Source organism: Tachysurus fulvidraco, chromosome 8, assembly GCF_022655615.1.
Source record: "Tachysurus fulvidraco isolate hzauxx_2018 chromosome 8, HZAU_PFXX_2.0, whole genome shotgun sequence".
Taxonomy (NCBI): Eukaryota; Metazoa; Chordata; class Actinopteri; order Siluriformes; family Bagridae; genus Tachysurus; species Tachysurus fulvidraco.
Window position 1 is genome coordinate 21,560,113 of NC_062525.1, and position 20,370 is coordinate 21,580,482.

Consider the following 20,370-nt stretch of genomic DNA (forward strand, 5'->3'; position numbering starts at 1 on the left):
GTCGGACAGTCAGTATTTATACAGGTCACCGTCAGAGAGGTTTACACAGTCAGACACTTAAAGTTGATCTTCTGGGCTTCTATTTCACATTATTAAAATGACTTGCTTTGAGTAATTCATACCTCCAAATTTTGGGACAGTGATTTTCAAGAACATCAGGAATAATGCCTTTAAACCTAAGCAAAGTTTTTTGTTGTTGTTGTAAAAACAGTTTAAATCTTGCAATGTGTAAATACACCTAATAGCAAGCTGAATAATCTTACATTAGTATTACAATAATAAGCCATTAGTATAGTCTGCCTGAAGCCTTCTGAGGCCATTGCCTCCCCAAAGCCTTTTAGGGCATATAGGTTTAACGGCTAAACTTTAGCCTTACCTCCTAAGCTCAGGGGGGGTATTCCAAAAAGCTTGGTTAACTTACCATTTGATAAATCTTAACCTCTGGGTTGATTTACCCCAAACAGGCATACCATGAGTATGTCGGTTCTAAAACACCTGAGAAGAGTTAGTTTAATCAACCTCCAACTGGTTACCCAGAGTTTATGTACGTGCACGGTGCATATATAAAGACATTTTCAATGGATCGTCGATTTCACGAGTCACCATGGAAACTCAAAGCAAAAAAAAGAGAGTGGCGTATTTCACAGAGGCGGAGTTGGAGGTTTTAACACTAGGTTTACTGGATTTTTATTTTCTGGTGCGGGTCCCGAGGTGTGATTCCCCCCTGTTGAGATTTTCACAGTTCTTCAGCCCTGCTTTTGTTGTGCAAACACCCACATCACCTGTGAGGCCTGGCTCATTTGCATTTGTTCACTCAGAGTAGCACAGATCCAAGGCAGGCCAAACCTCAGTCTGTGACGGAAACCTTCACGACGTATCTATACAAAATAGTCTGTTTAATTTATATAAAAAATTTGTGTGCTAAGGTTTGTCATTGCCATAGTACATATCGTATTTATATAACCCTTGTGCAGACCTGGGGTCTATTTGACTCATCTGGAAAGTTTAATGTGTCATAACTTGGGTTTCCTTCCACATATTTGCCTGAAATTTACCAGGGTTGAACTATGTGTTTGTAAAATAAATACATTCCTCCTCAAGTCCTCCCGGGTCAATTTGACCTGGCCACATTTAGTGGGGCAATAGGTCACACTTTTTCCCTTTTCAGTGCAATGAACATACATACAGACACAAAAATGCACACATAAAATGTCCACTAACACACGCACCCAAAACACACACTCACACACCACAGACACACACACACACACACACACACACACACACACACACACACACACACACACACACACACACACACACACACACACACACACACACACACACGCACACACACACAAACACACACACACACAAATTGGGCATTGCATTTCATTATGCCTTTTGATACACTTTTGATATGCCTTTGCCTAGCAGAGGAGTGTGTATGAGACATGAGGAGTGTGTATGGAACAGTAAGAGTGTGTATGAGACATGAGGAGTGTGTATGAGACATGAGGAGTGTGTATGAGATATGAGGAGTGTGTATGAGACATGAGGAGTGTGTATGGAACAGTAAGAGTATGTATGAGACATGAGGAGTGTGTTTGGAACAGGGAGAGTGTGTATGAGACATGAGGGGTGTATGAGACATGAGGGAGGAGTGTTCATGGAATAGTAAGAGTGTGTATGAGACATGAGGAGTGTGTATGAGACATGAGGAGTGTGTTTGGGACAGTAAGAGTGTGTATGAGACATGAGGAGTGTGTATGAGACATGAAGAGGAGTGTGTATGAGACATCCCTTACTTAGGAAAGAATGAAAATATACATACAGAATAAAATGATGTCATTTCATTTTCATTGGCCATCAATGAATTATAACACCAAAAGTGAATTTTGAGATGGAACAAGAACGCAACATGCCTGCACAGAAGATGCACCGTGGTACTGGGAAGCCCTGTCTGAGCCAGACGACAAAAGACGGCACTGTGTGGGTAGAGGAGGACATTGGAAAGCCCAGTACAGAAGCAAATCACTGCGCAAGCTGGACCCTGGGCGACTGGGGTACTTTCTCAAGTAAGGAGATGCATTGCAGACATATTTGGTCTCCAAATCCGTGGCCATCCAGAACTTGATCCCAAATTTGTCTGGCTTGGTTGCGATATACTGTGTGAATGGACAATAAACCATGGTAGGGAACAGCTGTTAATCTATGGTCATGTGTTTTCCTGGAGGGAAACTCTCAGCACAGTTCTTGTTGAAGCATGTCCAGATGTCGGAGACCGCAGCAAATTTGTCTGTTAGAAGGTGTTGCATAATTGAAATGAATCTATCTCTTGGCATTGTCTCTGAAAGCCAGGAGATTGTTTTGAACACATTTTGACCATTTATAATGTCAGTAAATAATAAAACCTGTTTTTTCCAGGTCAAATTGACTTGAATGGCTATAAATTAAAAATTCTACAGTGATCACCCTTCTGTGTGATCAGCTTACATTTGTGAACATTTTACACTTGTTATGTCTATTTGCCTACCAGATGCCATCTGATCACCCAAAAACAGGCTACACACACACACACACACACACACACACACACACACACACACACACACACACACACACACCACTCAAAAACTTGGCATAATTTATTGTGAATAAAACTTCCTTTGCACCTCTTATGTGCTTTATTATATTTAATTTATAAACAATAAACCTCATGATATTATGCCATGATTTTAAGCAAAATAAGCAGAAATTATTAAATATTATTTTGGATAACCACTGGCTGGTGTATGTCAAACATCCCCAGGTCAAAGCTGACTGAAGCAACTAAATTCATGAATTACAGAGAGAAAACAAATATGATTTGACTTGAGAAGGAATGTATTTATATTACGAACACATAGTTCAACAAAAATAGACAAAATTAATTTTACTTGCAAAGTTCATAATTTGGAACAATCTTGGTAAATTTCAGGCAAATATGTGGAAGGAAACCCAAGTTATGATGCATTAAACTTTCCAGATGAGTCAAATAGACCCCAGATCTGCAAAGGGTTATATAAATATGATATGTACTATGGAAATGACAAACCTTAGCACACAATTTTTTTTTAATACAAATTAAACAGACTATTTTGTATAGATAGGCCGTGAAGGTTTCCGTCACAGACAGAGGTTTGGCCTGCCTTGGATCTGAGCTACTCTGAGTGAACAAATGCAAATGAGCCAGGCCTCACAGGTGATGGGGGCGTTTGCACAACAAAAGCAGGAGAACAATGGAGCTGTAGGGGTGCTAGTAGGTGTGAGGTCCAGGGATTTTACGCAAATTTGCGCAGGTTTAGCAAATCTATAATGCACGCTTATGAGGAGTTTAAGCTAATAATATTAAAAAGAAGCAATACAGCTGCATCGGCTAAAGCAAGAGAGTTGGCTTGGCAAAAAATAACGGACAGAGTAAATGCGTGAGTGTATTAAATTACAAATTTGTTATTGGCTCCCATTTTATTATAATGCAAAATAATGAAGTATGACTTATACATCCTTTTGAATAAGTTATATCACTATGAAAGCATTTACTTTTCCTGCCATTTATTTCTTTAGTTTAAAATAATAATGTATATTTCTTATTTAATAAGGTGTAATCCTTCTGGAGCCACAAGAACGTTAAGCCATGTCAAAATGAAACACAAAAACATTCTGCAAAAATGTAATATTTGATTACACAATTACTGAACTATTATTATAATAGGATTTAGTATATTCGTTCTGTCATGTAGCTAATAGAAAGAAGACTGAAGCCCGTCTAACTGGCGGGGGCCACCACCACCTCCCCTCACCCCATCTGAGGAGCTGGCTCTGTCCCTTAATAAAGGGCGACCAGTGGTTGCTGGCATTCCAGGAGGCAGTTCATCGCACACACCATGCACCACAAGTGATGGTGAAAAAAATGGTGAAATGTAAGTTTACCTCTATGATTTGTTTTCATTTTTTGTCTTAATAAATGACTATCTCTGTCAATTAAAGGCTTTTAGAACAAGACTAATTTTTACATAGGCTTATTTTATGTAACTGCATATGATGTATAGGCTACTGTGATATTAGTCTGACATGTTACTCTTTTCATGTATTATTTTCTTTGATAATATTGAGAATTTAATGGGTTGTGTGTTCTTATAGATACTGATGGACAGATTATTATTGGACCCTCCAGAAAGAACACAGTCTGTCACAGTTGTAAGTGATTTGTTGTCAGGTACCTTTAGTTGCTTTTAGGTTGGTTTTTTTGTTTGTTTGTTTTTTGCCAGATAATGTATACTTGAATATTTCTCCTGTAGGATGAAGATGATGAAGATGATGAAGAGACCACATCTGCTGTGACAGAAGTGGACAATGCTGGTAGATCCACTGAGGTATGATGCATACCATTATTATGTATGGCCCCTTTTTGCATTAGAGTAACAAACTGTCATTGTCCATTCACAGTACATACCTAAGCATTTGCCCACAGATGAGGGTCCTTCAACCTCAGCACACAATCTGAGCAGGGTAAGAATTAGTGTCCAGGTGTCCATATTTGAATTTTATTGTCTGACCAAACAATCTCATTCATTACATTTTTTCCACCTTCCTAGTTGCCAGCAAAGGAGCTGTATAAGGTCCATCTTCAAAAACAAATAAGAAAAAGTGACACGAAGATGGACCTTATACAGCTTCAAATGGAAGAGAAAATGCTCCTCATTAAAAAAGCAGCACTTGAAATTGAATTACTGGAGCACATTTAGGTCTGAATATTAATCTGTTGCATGTTAAAAGTGTTGAGTGTGTATATATATATATATATATATATATATATATATATATATACACATATATATGTGTATAAAGCAATATAAAAAAAAACATTTTATTGAATTTTACTTTTATTGTTTTTCAGGAAATAAAGAAATAATCCAGACCAGTGCAAAAAAATTAATAAAAGTCATTTTGACAGATCCAGTCTCTCAAAATTCTTCCGTCTCTGTTGGCCTCTAAAATCTGTAGATGTTCCTCTGGGCCATCTTCCTCAATACAAGGAGGGTGGCTCTCTCCTCTTATAGTGGCAATATTGTGAAGCACAACACAAGCCACTACAATGTAGCATGCGCTTCTGGACTGACCCGGAGCCCACGCAGACACTGAAACCGAGATTTGAGGATCCCTATAAGTCATCTCCACCTTGGCCCGTGTTCGGCTGTGAGCCAGGTTAAACTGTGTCTGTGGTCCAGGCTCAGGTTCAGGGTAGGGTGTCATTAAATAGGGCAGACAAGGGTATCCTCTGTCCCCCAGCAAGTAACCATTGTACTGTCCTGTAATGATTGAAGTGTACAACACAAATATAGTAAAAAAGGGGGGGGAGGACAATTGTATAAAGCAAAACATACCCTGCTGAAATTTCTGGCATAATGATGACTTGCGGAAAATTCTGGCATCATGCACAGATCCCAGCCATTTTGCCTCGACATTGGTAATGATTTGGGTTGCCTCACATGTTACCTAGTTAGTGGAAAAAGTAATGACTTTAATGATTTTAAGAAGGGAAAAAATTAAGTTGTTACCTGCACATTGATACTATGAATAGATTTTCTATTAACAGTCTCCCTCATTTTTTGTTGGAGCTTGAATGTGAGTGCCATTAATGCACCCAATTACATTTGGAAACCCTGAAACAGAAAGTTATGGAAGTGTGTGTGCGCATAATGAATATATGTATAGATATAAATAATATGACTAAATATTAAATATGCGTCATAGATTTTACTACAAAAGACAAACCTGCCACTCTGTGGAATTCGTCTTTAATAACAAGCAGAGGTTTATGGCCAGGGAACTGCACAAACGCGGGTAAGAACTGTTTTAGTGCCAGACATACTGTATGAACGGCTCTACACACAGTTGCCTTTCTCACATGCTCTGAATCGCCCACACTGTACAAAAAATGGCCAGACTAAGTGCTAAGCGCAGAACCGCGGTTTGTCACATTTGCGATATGCGGTTTTAAAAGACGTGTTAAATAAACTAACGAATCTTTTGAAAAACGATAACGCTCTTTCAAATATTCATTAGGGTATGCAAACACATCAATACGCGGTCTTATAACCCTCTCCCGACGAAAAAAAACTCGTATAATTTGTGCTTCTATGTCCACAGGATCCTCATCAAAAGGGCACGCCATGCTCACCAACCTTCTGCAACGAAGTTACACTGAAACCTGTTCCCGAGCAGGTTATCTTCAGAGAGTTAGTTGCTATGGTTACATACATACCCAGAAAGTTACCTCCGTTTTTGGAACCGAAAGTTGATGTTATCCACGAACTTACCCTTAAACACACCCAGGTATGTCACATAACCTGCTTTCTGGAATACCCCACAGGTATGAGGAAGATGTATTGCAAACAATGTCTAGCTTTAATGCGGGTCGGGTGGCGTGAGTAATGTGCAGTCTCTGTACTTCAGTTTAACAGCGGGTTATTTGAAGGCTGCGTATCCTGAGCGGTGAAATGATGAATGAACTCATCTATCCGCATTTGGTAAGTTTTGTTTGGGTTTGCTAGGGGGAATTTCGGTATGTATTTTTTTGTATGTATCATTTATATCTTGTATCATCGTTTGTATTATTTATTTGTTATATGATTCTCCTTTACTGCAGTTCGGTTTTTTCCTCTGCTGCGCGCCGAGTGAATAACATCGGTTTACAACCATATAAAGCAGGAGTGTCAAACTCAAATTCACAGTGGGTCAAAATATAAAACAGAGATAAAGTCACGAGCCAAACTGATCTGTAATGTTCAACCTTTTTCATATGAAAACAAACTTTTAGTTTTGCTTAAACACAGGATTTGGAACATCCAGAGCTTGATATTACAAGCACATAAGAAATTAAATTTGAAATAAAAGACACATAAGGCCATCCTTAAAAATATTTTGGTTTGCAGTAACAGTAAAAAAAAAAATAAGGGGGTCGGTAGGTAGGTCTATATATATTTTTTTAAGTTTCAAAGTAAAAAGAAAAAGTACAATTTTGGTGATTGTGATTACATAGGTTACTTTAAACAAATTAGCATATCGTGACGTCACTGACTGGGTCTTCAACCCGTGCCTGCGGGCGCATCATTGCAAACCTTATTTTGATGCTGGACACAGTTTTTTTCAGAACTTCGTGCCAAGTTAAAGTGGTGTTGAGCTGTTTTAATGCATTTTTAGATGTATTATGGTGCCCGAACCCGTTAATATTATTTTATTGCTTTTGTATCAGTTGTTTGAAGAGTAAAATAAAAGGTCGGTCTGACTTAAATTGAGTCGGTCCTAAATTGACAAGGTCGGTCGGGTTACGGCAAAAAAATAATATTTTTAAGGATGGCCTCAGTGGTGTTCGTTTCGCAAACTTTGACCATACACTTTTTGACAAACTCTCCCTCATTAAAGGGCCGGGCAGATGTTGCGATCTCTGCTGCCACAATAAAACTAGCCTTTACGGCAGCTTCACTTTTTATTTTGCTTTCATGATCATAGTCTGCCGGGGAACCAGACTTTTTTTCATCTTCTCCGCCTTCTGGAGCTTCTGCTTTACGTCCAGGTCCTTATACTTCTCATAATGTTTCGTTTCATAGTGTCTTCTTATGTTATATTCTTTCGTTACAGACACGTTAGCTCTAGCACACAAGACAAACTGGTTGTTAACGACTGTCAACAGAGAATGAGGGGCGCTTGCTGTTCGTGACTACAGTACGTGTCAATACAGTGGCAAGGCATTCTGGGATTTGTAGTATTAGCGGAGCATGCGGCTAGCCTGCTGTAATGCACATTTGATATGATCTCGCGGGCCAAATATAATTACACCGCGGGCCAAATTTGGCCCACGGGCCAGAGTTTGACGCCTCTGATTTAAAGGGACTTCTGCTGCTGCCGTCTGGTTTCTGTGATAGTTTTAACTGACCTTTCCTGGTCTACTTTGGGGTCGAAGATCGTGCATTTCTCAGGGCTGGTAAGCACGACCTGACCGCTCCTTTTAGTCCTGTTTTCCTCAAACTTTTAATACGTTTCTCATTGTGTTTCTGTTTAAGATTTGTATATGATGAACCATAGGGTGCTTGGTGACTTCCGTATTACGGTGGAATTGTGACTTGTGGGTAACCCCAGCCCTGTACATAATTATTATATTTTGTTTTGTTTATTTGGAAGTTGTGTAAATTGGTTGTTTAGCATTCCTTTGGTCTGATCGTTTATTTTTGTTATGTGTGTAAATTTTTTTTTTTTACCAGTGAGGATGTTTTCTTTTCGTTAAGTTTGCTTTTTTAATTTCGGTTGGTGCAATTTGGTGTGCATTGTCACTGGAGAGAAAGCTGTTATGAATGGCACCATAGTACTGAGCCTATTTTAAGTGATTTTTCTATCTTAAATTCAAGTTTTCAATAAACATTGTATTTTTATGATGCCCACGTTTCCTGCCTACACTTGTTTATAAGGGAATCGAACTTGTGTGATTTAAATTGGCGTGTGCACACAGAGCTTCAGACTTCCTCGCAGAAGCGCTCCCATAGCATCAGCCCCGATGCAGCATCTAGGTCCCTTCTCAGGGAACCGGGTTGCATACGTAACCTGGTGTAGTTTCTCATTCTTTTATGCATTGTTTGTACAGAGGCTGAAAATTACATTTCTTCACTAATATGTTTCCAGTGACCTGGGGCTCTTGGTATGACCATGTGAAAGGTTACTGGAAAGAAAAAGAGAAGAGGAATATTCTTTACCTTTTCTATGAGGATATGAAAGAGGTAGGTGAGTTTTTCAATGTCTCTCAGCCAGTGATATGATGTAGTGTTCACAATATGTTCTATATATATGAAAATGTATGCTTAGGTTAGGGATACTCCAAATTTCTGGCACAAGTGACACAAAAATATTATTTATTGTTCATTTGAACTTGTATAGGTTGATTTTCATACCCATTATTTACTCAGTTTTGTTCTAAATTCAGAACCCTCGCAGAGAAATAGTGAAAATAATGGGGTACTTGGACCTGTCATTATCTGATGCCATTATTGATAAGATTGTGAAGTTGACATCCTTTAAAGTTATGAAGGACAACCCAATGGCCAACTACTCATTCATGCCAAAGGAAATGTATGACCAGTCCATCTCTACTTTCATGAGAAAAGGTCTGAATGTATAACGTTAATAACATTTCTCCTGTTTCTGCCAAAGTCACTGTCACATTAAAATATAATTATTGTGTTTCTTTTTCACAGGGGAGGTTGGAGACTGGACCAACTACTTCACACCAGCTCAGTCCCAGATGTTTGATGAGGACTATGCCAGACAAATGGCTGACATGGACATTCCTTTTCGCACCAAAATATGAAAAACGTCAAGAAGAATCAAAACCTGCACTTTAAGATGAATCAAAAATCAATCAAAATGTCAGATTTTGCTGATTTATGCTCCTGTACAAACAACCTGTACAAACATTATTCATTTTTGACTGCATTTTGATCTGAACTTGATAGGGCAAAATATTTGACTGTAAATATATAATGTTCTAAAATTAACCAATAATGTGGAATGAGATATGCCATGCAGCATATATATTATAAAATGCAATCAATAACAAGTGCACCAAACCAAAGCAGAAAGACCTCCTAACCAAAGACAGCACCATTTTTGGCAAAAGTTTTTAAAAATTGTTTGATGTATAATCATTTACAGCATTGTTGACCCGAACAATTAATACATAAGATATATTTACATTTACATTTACATTTACAGCATTTGGCAGACGCCCTTATCCAGAGTGACGTACATAAGTGCTTAAATCTCTAACACTGAATACATTAATGCTGGTCCACTAGGTTACATACTTAAGATACCATGAGTTTAAAACATTTGTTCAAAGTTACAATGAAAAAAAGTGTCAAAGGGTTTTTTTTTTTGTTTGTTTTTTTTTTTAAATGCAAAGGATAAGGAAAGAAGTGCTAGTTGAAGTGCTTCCTGAATAAGTAGGTCTTCAACCGCCGCTTGAAAATAGCCAGTGACTCAGCTGTCCGGACCCCTAGGGGAAGTTCATTCCACCACCTTGGTGCCAGTACAGAGAAGAGTCTTGTAGTATACTTGCCTCTTACCCTGAGAGATGGTGGAACCAGTCGAGCAGTGCTGGTAGATCGGAGGTTGCGGGGTGCAGTGCGAGGAATGATGAGGGCTTTGAGGTAAGAGGGAGCTGGTCCATTTTTGGCTTTGTAGGTCAGCATCAGTGTTTTGAACCGGATGCGTGCAGCTACCGGAAGCCAGTGGAGGGATCGCAGCAGCGGGGTGGTATGCAAGAACTTTGGCAGGTTGAAAACAAGCTGGGCAGCTGCATTTTGGATCATTTGCAGAGGACGGATTGCGTTCATAGGTAGACCTGCCAGCAGTGCATTGCAGTAATCCAGTCTAGAAATGACAAGAGACTGAACAAGTACCTGGGCAGTCTGTGTGGACAAAAATGGCCGAATCCTTCTAATGTTGTAGAGAAGAAACCGACATGAGCGAGTCACATTTGCAACATGAGAGGAAAAGGACAGTTGATTGTCCATGGTTACCCCAAGGTTGCGAGCTGTGGCTGAAGGGGAGATCAGCTCGTTGTGCAAGGATATAGCAAAATCGTGACCTGGGGATGAATCACCTGGGATGAACAGCAGTTCAGTTTTGCTAGGATTGAGCTTTAACTGATGAGCAGTCATCCATGATGAAATTTCTGCCAGACATGCTGAGATCCGGTCAGAAGCTGTGGCATCTGAGGGTGGGAAAGAGAAAATAAGTTGTGTATCATCAGCATAGCAGTGGTAAGAGAACCCATGTGATGAAATAACTTCACCAAGAGAGTGAGTATACAAGGAGAAAAGACGAGGACCAAGTACTGAGCCCTGTGGGACGCCAGTGGAGAGTCTGCGTGGAGCAGATGTCACTCCCCTCCATGTTACTTGATATGAGCGTCCTTCCAGGTAGGAGGCAAACCATTCCCAAGCTGATCCGCAAATCCCAAGACTCTTGAGGGAGGATAAGAGAGTCTTGTGGTTGACCGTATCGAACGCTGCTGAAAGGTCAAGGAGGATAAGGACGGATGATAGTTTGGCTGATCTAGCAGTATGTAGCTTCTCAGAGACATCCAAAAGGGCTGTCTCTGTAGAGTGAGCTGCTTTAAAGCCAGACTGTTTGGGATCTTGGAGGTTGTTCTGTGAGAGATAGACAAACAGTTGATTATAGACAATGCGTTCAAGAATTTTTGAAAGAAATGAGAGAAGTGATACCGGTCTGTAGTTACTGATGTCTGATGGATCCAGAGCAGGTTTCTTTAGGATGGGAATAACCCTTGCTCTCTTGAAAGTAGTTGGTACCTGACCAGATGCTATGGATCTATTGACGATAGTGGAAATGAAGGGCAAGAGGTCTTGTGAGATGGTCTGGAGCATAGTGGTAGGGAGTGGATCCAATGGGCAGGTGGTAGGATTGCAGGACTGGATGAGTTGTAAAATCTCTTCTGCTGCCACAGTTGAGAAATGTAACAACGAAGGTGTAGGGGAATCCATACTCTGAGATGTAAGTGCAGTCGGGGCTGAAGTGAAGGTCCGGCAGATTTCCTCAATCTTCTCCTGGTAGAAAGAAGCAAAGTCTTCTGCAGTCAGGGAGGATGAAGAAGGTGGAGCCGGGGGGTTGAGCAGAGAAGAGATGATGTTGTGGAATTTCCAAGGGTCATGTGAGGAAGCTTCAAGCTTTTATATAACATAAGCTTTTATATAATATAATATAAACAATTGTGCTTGGTGCACCTCATTTCCTCATGTTCAATAAAAAAACGGGAAGTGAATACATTAAAAAAAAAAATGACACTTCATATATTTTTTCTTTTTATACATTTAATGTTGTGAAACGTTGGCGGAACAAGTCCGTTCTTGTTATCACTTAGTATAGCAACTATAAACAGTCGTTCCCTCATCAGCCTGTCTTTTTTTTCTTGATACGACAAAAAAATGCATATTGTCATGTTACAGAGAAACTGCAAAAGTGTAACCTCTGCCTTGAAGACCTTCTGAGTGTCAGAAAAGCTAATGCTACAGCTTTATGTGCGACTGGTACAAAGCACTGACAATGGAGACTCCTTCCATAAATGTTAAACAAATATTAAATATTGTTTCACTGAACAACGGCTGTGCTACTGTTTCTGTTATATAAAAAAATCTTTTGACTTCTGTCTAATAAAACTTGATGTTCAATTGATTTTGATGTTTAAAGATAAACCATCAAGCAGACCCATTCTAATGATATTTCTGTATCCACAACCAACTATGCTGAATATGTTTTATTTGACCAAAATGATAAAGTTATGGTTAAAAATTATAATAATTCAAATGTACAGTAAATGCTTATGCTAACAGAACAAAAATCAGCATGTGTAAAAAAAAGGACAAGGAATAGATTATACAAATTTAACAAAAAATGTAACTTTAATACATTTATTATTAGATTTAAGAATAAAATGAATCATAAGTCAAACACTAATTTGGAACCGTTTCCCTATATATTAATTTAATTATTTCCATAAACAGTTTTTTTTAAATAGATTTTCTGAGATGAGATTTTCTATCAGTCAGTTTTAAAGAAATGACTACAAAATAAAAACAAGCTGCAGCACAACAGCAACAGCAACAGTGTCACTGCATTGCATTTAACAATTGCAAACAAAATAATCCGCCTTGCATCCAGCCATCTATCTCTTTTTCTCTTCTTTTTTAAAAACACACACACATACACACACACATACAAATGTTCAAGAACTACACAAATCTGAACAAAACACATAACTTTTTGGATACCTTGCTTTCGTTACTTGGTAACTGAGGGAGGGAACTGGTTTAGGCTGTAAGCAAATAGAAGAATTACAGAAAGGATGATGGGCTGAAAGTGGGTAAGATAGTTCAAATGGAATGATGGAATGAGGATGGAATATATTTAGTGATAGATAGATAGATAGATAGATAGATAGATAGATAGATAGATAGATAGATAGATAGATAGATAGATAGATAGATAGACAGATAGATAGATAGATATATAGATAGATAGATATAGTTAATGTGATATATATATATTCCGAGTTATCTTAAGTCTACACTTTAATTCTTGACATCGTATTTACTTGTCCCGCAGCGTCAGCTTTTAGCCAGCGAGCATAACTAGCCTGTTAGCTCGGCTACCGCTAGTACAAGCTCTCGCATCTTCCACATTTTCATTTCACAGACTGGAGTGAGAGGCAGGGAGTTGACCTGCTCAGTCCAGTGGCTCGCTCCCACCCTGCTCTCCTCCATGTCCTTTCTCATCTTTTAGAAACAAGTGATATACAATAAATAAATCAATAAACAGGTTAAATAGTCCGCTTCTAGCCGGCTAGCCCAACTAGCCTATTAGCTCGGCTACCGCTACCACAATCTGTTGTACTTGCTCTGTAACACCATGCCGGTTACGTCTCTGCCTTTGAGTGCAGGTGAGGACGCATTGGAGCTGCACTCGGTAGAACTCCAGCTGGTTGCTGTGGAGAAGCAGATCCGCGAACTACAGGTGAAGCAGGCCGAGCTGCGGGAGCGGAAAGCCACGCTGGAAGCTCCCCGGTCGGTCGCTCACCTGTCTCAGGTAAACTCCCAGGATGTAGTTACCACTCCCTCCACCTCTACCCCGCGTGTTTCTCTGTCCAGGCCCAACACACCGATGAAGTGGCCTGCCCAGGAGCTGTTCACTCCGGCGCCAAGACACCGCAGGCCCTGGGTGCAGCAGCGGAGGACGCGTGCCGGTCCCCGGCCTAGGACCTCTCCCCCTCCACCACCGCCGGTCTTCGAGATCCCCACCCAGAACCGCTTTGCCCCCCTTCGCAAGACGGACTGCGACAACGTGATCATCGGAGACTCCATCGTCCGCCACGTCCGTGCTACGGTGGCTAAAGGTAAGGCTCGCACTCACTGCTTACCTGGTGCTCGTGTTCTTGATGTCTCTGCACAGGTACCAGTCGTGAGCAGAAACACCAGAGCTTTGGTTCTTCATGTCGGCTCGAATGACACCAGCCTGAGGCAGTCGGAGATCCTGAAGAGGGACTTCAACACCCTGGTGGAGACGGTTCGCAGCACAGCGCCCACGACGAGGATCATCGTGTCTGGACCGCTTCCAACTTACCAGCGAGGAATTGAAAGGTTCAGTAGACTTTTTGCTTTAAATGAATGGTTACAGTCATGGTGTCAGGCTCAGAAACTACTCTTTATCAATAATTGGAATGTTTTCTGGGAGCGTCCTAGGCTATTCCGTGCTGACGGCCTGCACCCCAGCAGAGTTGGAGCGGAGATCCTCTCGGACCACATCTCCAGGGCGCTGAACACCTTCTGACTGGTAAACTACTCTTTAAATTTAAATCTCAATAGCCATCCTTCACCTCAGCACATTGACACAGAAAATGCACACATAGCTCACCCTATAGAAATTGTGTCTGTTCCCCGAGCAGTGAGATCCAAAAGTAAATACACGAGAAGTTCTCGAAATAATCTTACTGTAATTAGACCAGAAAAATGCCAAAGAAACAAACAAAAACAGTTCTTAAGGTTTGGACTTCTGAACATTAGATCTCTTGCACCCAAAGCACTTATTGTAAATGAAATGATCTTAGATAATAGCCTTACTGCACTCTGCCTCACCGAAACGTGGATTAAACCAAATGAATACATCAGTCTAAACGAGTCTACACCATCAGGATATATCTATAAGCACGAGCCTCGTCTGACTGGTCGTGGAGGTGGTGTCGCCACTATCCTTAGTGATTACCTCACTGTTACCCAGAGAACACAGCATAGATTTAGCTCTTTTGAAGTGCTCGTCCTTAATGTTACACTATCGCACATGCACAAGAAGAAATCCTTGATGTCTCTTGCTCTAGCGACCGTGTACAGACCCCCAGGGCCCTACACAGTTTTCCTTAGAGAATTCACAGATTTTCTCTCAGACCTATTGATTAACTTTGACAAAGCATTAATTGTAGGAGACTTTAACATTCATGTTGACGACACAAACGCTTTAGGACTCACATTTATGGACTTACTAAACTCACTTGGGCTCAAACAAAACATCACTAGTGCAACTCATCGACGTAACCACACACTAGATTTAATAATATCACACAGAATAGATGTCACTGATATAGATATCATACCTCAAAGTGATGACATCACAGACCATTACCTCATAATGTACACACTACCTATAGAACAGACTAACTGTGTCTCACCACGTTATCGACTCGGTAGAACCTTTATTCCGACCACCAAAGACAGATTCACAAATAACCTGCCTGATCTGTCTGGACTTCTTACTGTACCCTCAAACTCAAACGACCTAGATGCAATGACTAACAGCATAGACGCTATATTCACTAGCACATTAGACATTGCCCCAGTCAGATTACAGAAGGTTAGAGATAAAACACTTGCACAATGGTATAATAGTCATACTCACACCATCAAGAGGGAGACCCGTAACCTCGAACGGAAATGGAGAAAACCAAAATTAGAGGTGTTTAGAATTGCGTATAAGGACAGTATGTCCAGCTATAGACAGGCTCTAAAAGCTGCTAGGGCTGAGCACCTGAGCAAACTCATAGAAAATAACCAGAACAATCCCAGGTTTTTATTTAGCACAGTGGCTAGTTTAACAAAAAATCAGAAATCTGAACACACTATTCCATCACATTTCAGTAGTGAGGACTTTATGAGATTCTTCACTGATAAAATCGAAAGTATCAGGAATAAAATAGGTGACGCTCAACATATGAGAGCAACCAGTGACACAATCTCACCTAAGGCTTTACAGAGCTTTACAAGTACAGGACAGGAAGAGTTAGATAAACTTATTACTACAGCTAAATCAACAACATGTTCACTAGACCCCATCCCAACTAAACTACTGAAAGAAGTGTTACATAAAGCTGGTGAGCCTCTTCTTAATATCATTTACTCCTCGTTATCTTTAGGTTACGTCCCGAAGTCTTTTAAGTTGGCAGTTATTAGGCCACTCATCAAAAAACCTAACTTAGACCCTAATGAACTATCAAATTACAGACCTATCTCACACCTTCCGTTTATGTCTAAAATACTTGAAAAGGTTGTGTCTGTTCAACTGAGCTCCTTCTTACAGGAGAACAACATCCTTGAAGAGTTTCAGTCAGGTTTCAGGCCCCATCATAGCACAGAAACTGCGCTTGTTAAAGTTACAAACGACTTGTTCTTAGCTTCGGACGAAGACTGTATCTTTTAATATTTTTTAGTTTTTACTATTAGTTCTACTTGACCTTAGTGCTGCATTCGACACTATAGATCACAACATTCTTCTAGATCGCTTACAATATTACACAGGTATTCATGGTCAGGCTTTAAGCTGGTTTAGATCCTACCTGTCCGACCGATACCATTTTGTAGAATTAAATGGTGAATCCTCCAGTTTATTACCAGTTAATTATGGGGTCCCTCAAGGATCGGTTCTAGGACCTCTGCTTTTCTCTATATACATGCTTCCATTAGGGAACATTATTAGAAGACATGGGATTAGTTTCCATTGTTATGCTGATGACACACAGTTATATATCTCATCAAAACCAGATGAAATAGCCACAGTGTCCAAATTAACTCAGTGCCTTAGAGAGATAAAAGACTGGATGAGCTGCAACTTTCTATTGTTAAACTCCGATAAGACAGAAATACTACTCATAGGTCCAAAAACCAGTGCACAGAAACTCTCACAACTTAACTCCCATTTAGAGGGATGTACTGTTACTAGTAGCTCGGCAGTGAAAGACCTCTGTGTTATATTAGACAGTAACTTGTCTTTTAAAAATCATATCGCTCATACTACCAAAACAGCCGTCAACATTGCCAAGCTGAGAAACATCCTGTCTGTATCTGATGCTGAGAAGCTAGTTCATGCATTCATGACCTCTAGACTGGACTATTGTAATGCATTACTAGGTGGTTGTCCTGCATCTTTAATAAATAGGTTACAGTTAGTCCAGAATGCAGCTGCCAGAGTTCTCACTAGGACAAGAAAGTATGACCATATAACCCCAATTTTATCATCTCTACACTGGCTACCTGTTAAGTATAGAATTGACTACAAACTGCTGCTACTTACGTACAAGGCTCTTAATGGTTTAGCTCTCATGTATCTAACTAGTCTTCTAACACGTTACAATCCTTCACGCTCTCTGAGATCACAAAACTCAGGACTTCTGGAAGTTCCCAGAATATCTAAGTCTACTAAAGGTGGTAGAGCGTTTTCTTATTTAGCTCCCAAACTTTGGAATAGTCTTCCTGATAGTGTTCGGGGCGCAGACACACTTTCCCAGTTTAAATGTAGATTAAAAACTCATCTCTTTAGTCAAGCGTACACATAATACATCCCATAATATCATGCACCAGTACATGAGACCAGCACATTTTTATGAACAGCAGATATGTTAATCCCTTTCCACTGCTTCTCTCTTTGTACCTATCCCGAGGCATCCAGACACTGTACCAGCTCCAAACGTCCTCTGTGGGACGAAGCCTTTGGACGTCCACTGAGCCGAGGCCGACTCTAAGAATCCTGAGACATCTCCAGTTAGACTCTGTGGTACTCAGGAGATCAGAAGTCCTTGAACCTTACACCAATACAACATTTAACTGACTGTATATTACAATCACACCCCAGTGTCACCCATATGAGGATAGGTTCCCCCTTGGGTCCGGTTCCTCTCAAGGTTTCTTCCTTTACCAATTTAAGGGAGTTTTTCCTTGCCACTGCTGCCTGAGTCACCTCAGACTTGCTCATAGGGGAATAAATACATACACACTGTGAACTATATACAACTAATAATAATCTAGAATTTTTATTCTGTTAATTCTTATTTCTTTTATTATTCGTTAATTCCTTTATCATTAATTATGTTTACCTTCTGCTCTGTGTTTATGTTCTGTGTAATGTATTGTCATTTTGGCAGTGTTTCTTTAAGTGCTACTTAGGCCTCCGTAGTTGATGTTATGACTCCTCCTACTTTTGCATATGCGCGGCAGTACTGAATAAAGAACCAAACACGTCTTATTACTGAAACTGCGTGTCAGTAGCATTACTTTACATGGTGTCAGAAGTCTGTCAGGAAGAGATACTAAACAGAGTATGGCATCATCACAGTTTGATCACCCTAAGATCGACTGGGATGCTCCAGATTTGTTCCAAGAGTATGAAAGATTTCGGAGCCACGTCACATTCGTGTTTGACGGCCCGCTATCGGAGCAAACGGCTAAGCAGCGTGCAGGCTGGCTGGGCACATGGATCGGTGAGCAGGGCAGAGAGATATATAAGACGCTACACTGGGGCGAAGGTGAGAAAGATGACCCGTCTAAAGTCCTGGACAAGTTTAGTACCTATATAAGGCAGAGGAAAAATAAGAGAATAGCCAGACACCGATTTAAACAAAGAAAACAAGGAGTCACGGAAGGTTTTGATCACTTTGTGAAAGATTTGAGACTTCTGCTCATGGATTGCGAGTTTGGTGATCCAGATGATATGTTAATCGATGCAATAATCGCGGGTGTCAGAGAAAAGCGCGTCCAAGAGAGACTGTTAGACAAAGGGGAAGATTTAACGCTTCCAAAAGCAATTGAAATCGCCCAGCAGTTTGAACTGTCACAGAAGCAAATTAAAATTGTCAGAGAAGAAGAATCTCAGGTGCAAGCAGTGAAGATGAAAACAAAATACCAAACAGCAGACAAGAAAGCATTTCAGAAAAATCAGACAAAATTTGTGCAGAAAGACATACATGCAAACCGACCAACAACCTGTCCAAGTTGTGGCAAAGACCAACGCCATAAGTGGAATCAAGGTAAATGTCCAGCAAAAGGCTCTGTATGCTCGTACTGTCACAAACCGAACCACTGGGTGGCAGTATGCCGAAAAAGATCAGTAAACGCAGTCAGTGTGCAGATGCGATCAGAATCAGATGATGAGATGCTGAGCATAAATATCACACAATCAAATGAGCACAGTGATGATAAATGGACAGCAGACATTGAAATTCTGTCTCAGAAGGTGCCATTCCGAATTGATACTGGTGCAAGATGTAACACATTGACTTTAAGTAGTTATCAGGCACTCCTGCATGATGGTGAGCTTAGATGCTCTAATCGAGTGCTGAAGTCCTACTCTAACCACAAGCTGAAGCCTATAGCTGCGGTTGACCTTCTGGCTAAAAATAAGGATGCTGAGATTTTAACAGAATTTGAGATTGTGGACATCTCTCAGGAAAATGTACTCAGCGGTGCGACAGCAGAAGCATTAGGCTTAGTTATGCGACTTGATGCATTGCAGCCTACTAACAAAGGAAATAAGACGCATTACGGTCATACGACAACGGAACAAAAAGTGCCAATTGGACTAGACGATTACCCAGAGCTGACTCACACTACTGGAACTTTACCAGGCAAATACACAATTAAAATTGATCCTGATGCAAAAGGTGTAGTTCATCCTGTCTGCCGTCAACCAGCTGCGCTGAAAAAGAAAATAATAGAGAAGCTTGTAACGGTTCACGTGTAAGTCACACCTAAACCGTACACGATTAAATGGGGCACCACCCTTGGTCTTATTTATAATAAACCACCAAAACTGGGACCAGTGGTTACCTGAGTTCCGCTTTGCCCTTAACACGGCCCATCAAGAGACCACCGGCAAAACACCAGCAGAGCTCATGATTGGCCGGCAGTTACAAGGTCCGCTGGAACGGCTTATCCATAAACCACCTTCACCCGACCAAGCCGCATACAACATGATTGAAAGGCAAACCATCATGGCAGAGGAGGTAAAGCGTAGAGTGGCAGCACAACAATCTAGACACGCTAGATATTATAATGCTCGACGGAAGGATGCGCAGTTCCAGCCGGGCGATCTAGTCTGGATTAAAACGCACCCACTCTCTTCGGCCTCAAATAAATTCTCTGCTAAACTAGCGCCCAAGTGGGAGGGACCAGCTGAAATTAAAAAAAGAATGGGGCCAGTAAATTACACAGTCTGTTGCGGAAACCCACCTAAAAACGAAATTGTAAATGTGGTTAACCTAAAACGTTGGTATGGACGCTCTCCTTCGGCGCCGATGGCTGGGGGGGGGGTCTATGTAGCAGAGCCACATAAGGTGACAATGGCTTAATGCCGAAATGTTGTATAGAGTAAGCATTACCTGATTGTGTACACCGGTAATATATTCTGTTGCATTTGTGTTGCCCCGTTTACCGCTCTTATGAG

General features: G+C 40.6%; 1 protein-coding gene and 1 long non-coding RNA gene across 2 annotated transcripts; one reads left to right on the plus strand and one right to left on the minus strand.

Annotated features, from left to right (window-relative positions):
- Positions 1-4,912: 4,912 nt before the first annotated feature.
- Positions 4,913-6,356, minus strand: LOC125145298. The gene is made up of 2 exons (XR_007143645.1): positions 5,818-6,356; positions 4,913-5,705 (listed from the first exon to the last, which is right to left on the minus strand). It is a non-coding gene; the product is annotated as an uncharacterized LOC125145298 (long non-coding RNA).
- Positions 6,357-8,693: 2,337 nt separating this feature from the next.
- LOC125145363 (sulfotransferase 1C1-like) lies at positions 8,694-9,773 on the plus strand. The gene is made up of 3 exons (XM_047817687.1): positions 8,694-8,813; positions 9,017-9,197; positions 9,288-9,773. The coding sequence occupies exons 1-3, from the start codon at positions 8,709-8,711 to the stop codon at positions 9,398-9,400; spliced, it is 399 nt and encodes a 132-aa protein (XP_047673643.1). The 5' UTR covers positions 8,694-8,708; the 3' UTR covers positions 9,401-9,773.
- Positions 9,774-20,370: the final 10,597 nt, after the last annotated feature.

What these genes read in the sequence shown, in the direction of transcription:
- LOC125145363 (XM_047817687.1), top strand. Translation starts at nt 8,709, where the DNA reads ATGTTTCCAGTGACCTGGGGCTCTTGGTATGACCATGTGAAAGGTTAC. An exon ending in TCTATGAGGATATGAAAGAG is followed by an intron (nt 8,814 to 9,016) that starts GTAGGTGAGTTT and finishes TTCTAAATTCAG; the next exon opens with AACCCTCGCAGAGAAATAGT. An exon ending in CTCTACTTTCATGAGAAAAG is followed by an intron (nt 9,198 to 9,287) that starts GTCTGAATGTAT and finishes TCTTTTTCACAG; the next exon opens with GGGAGGTTGGAGACTGGACC.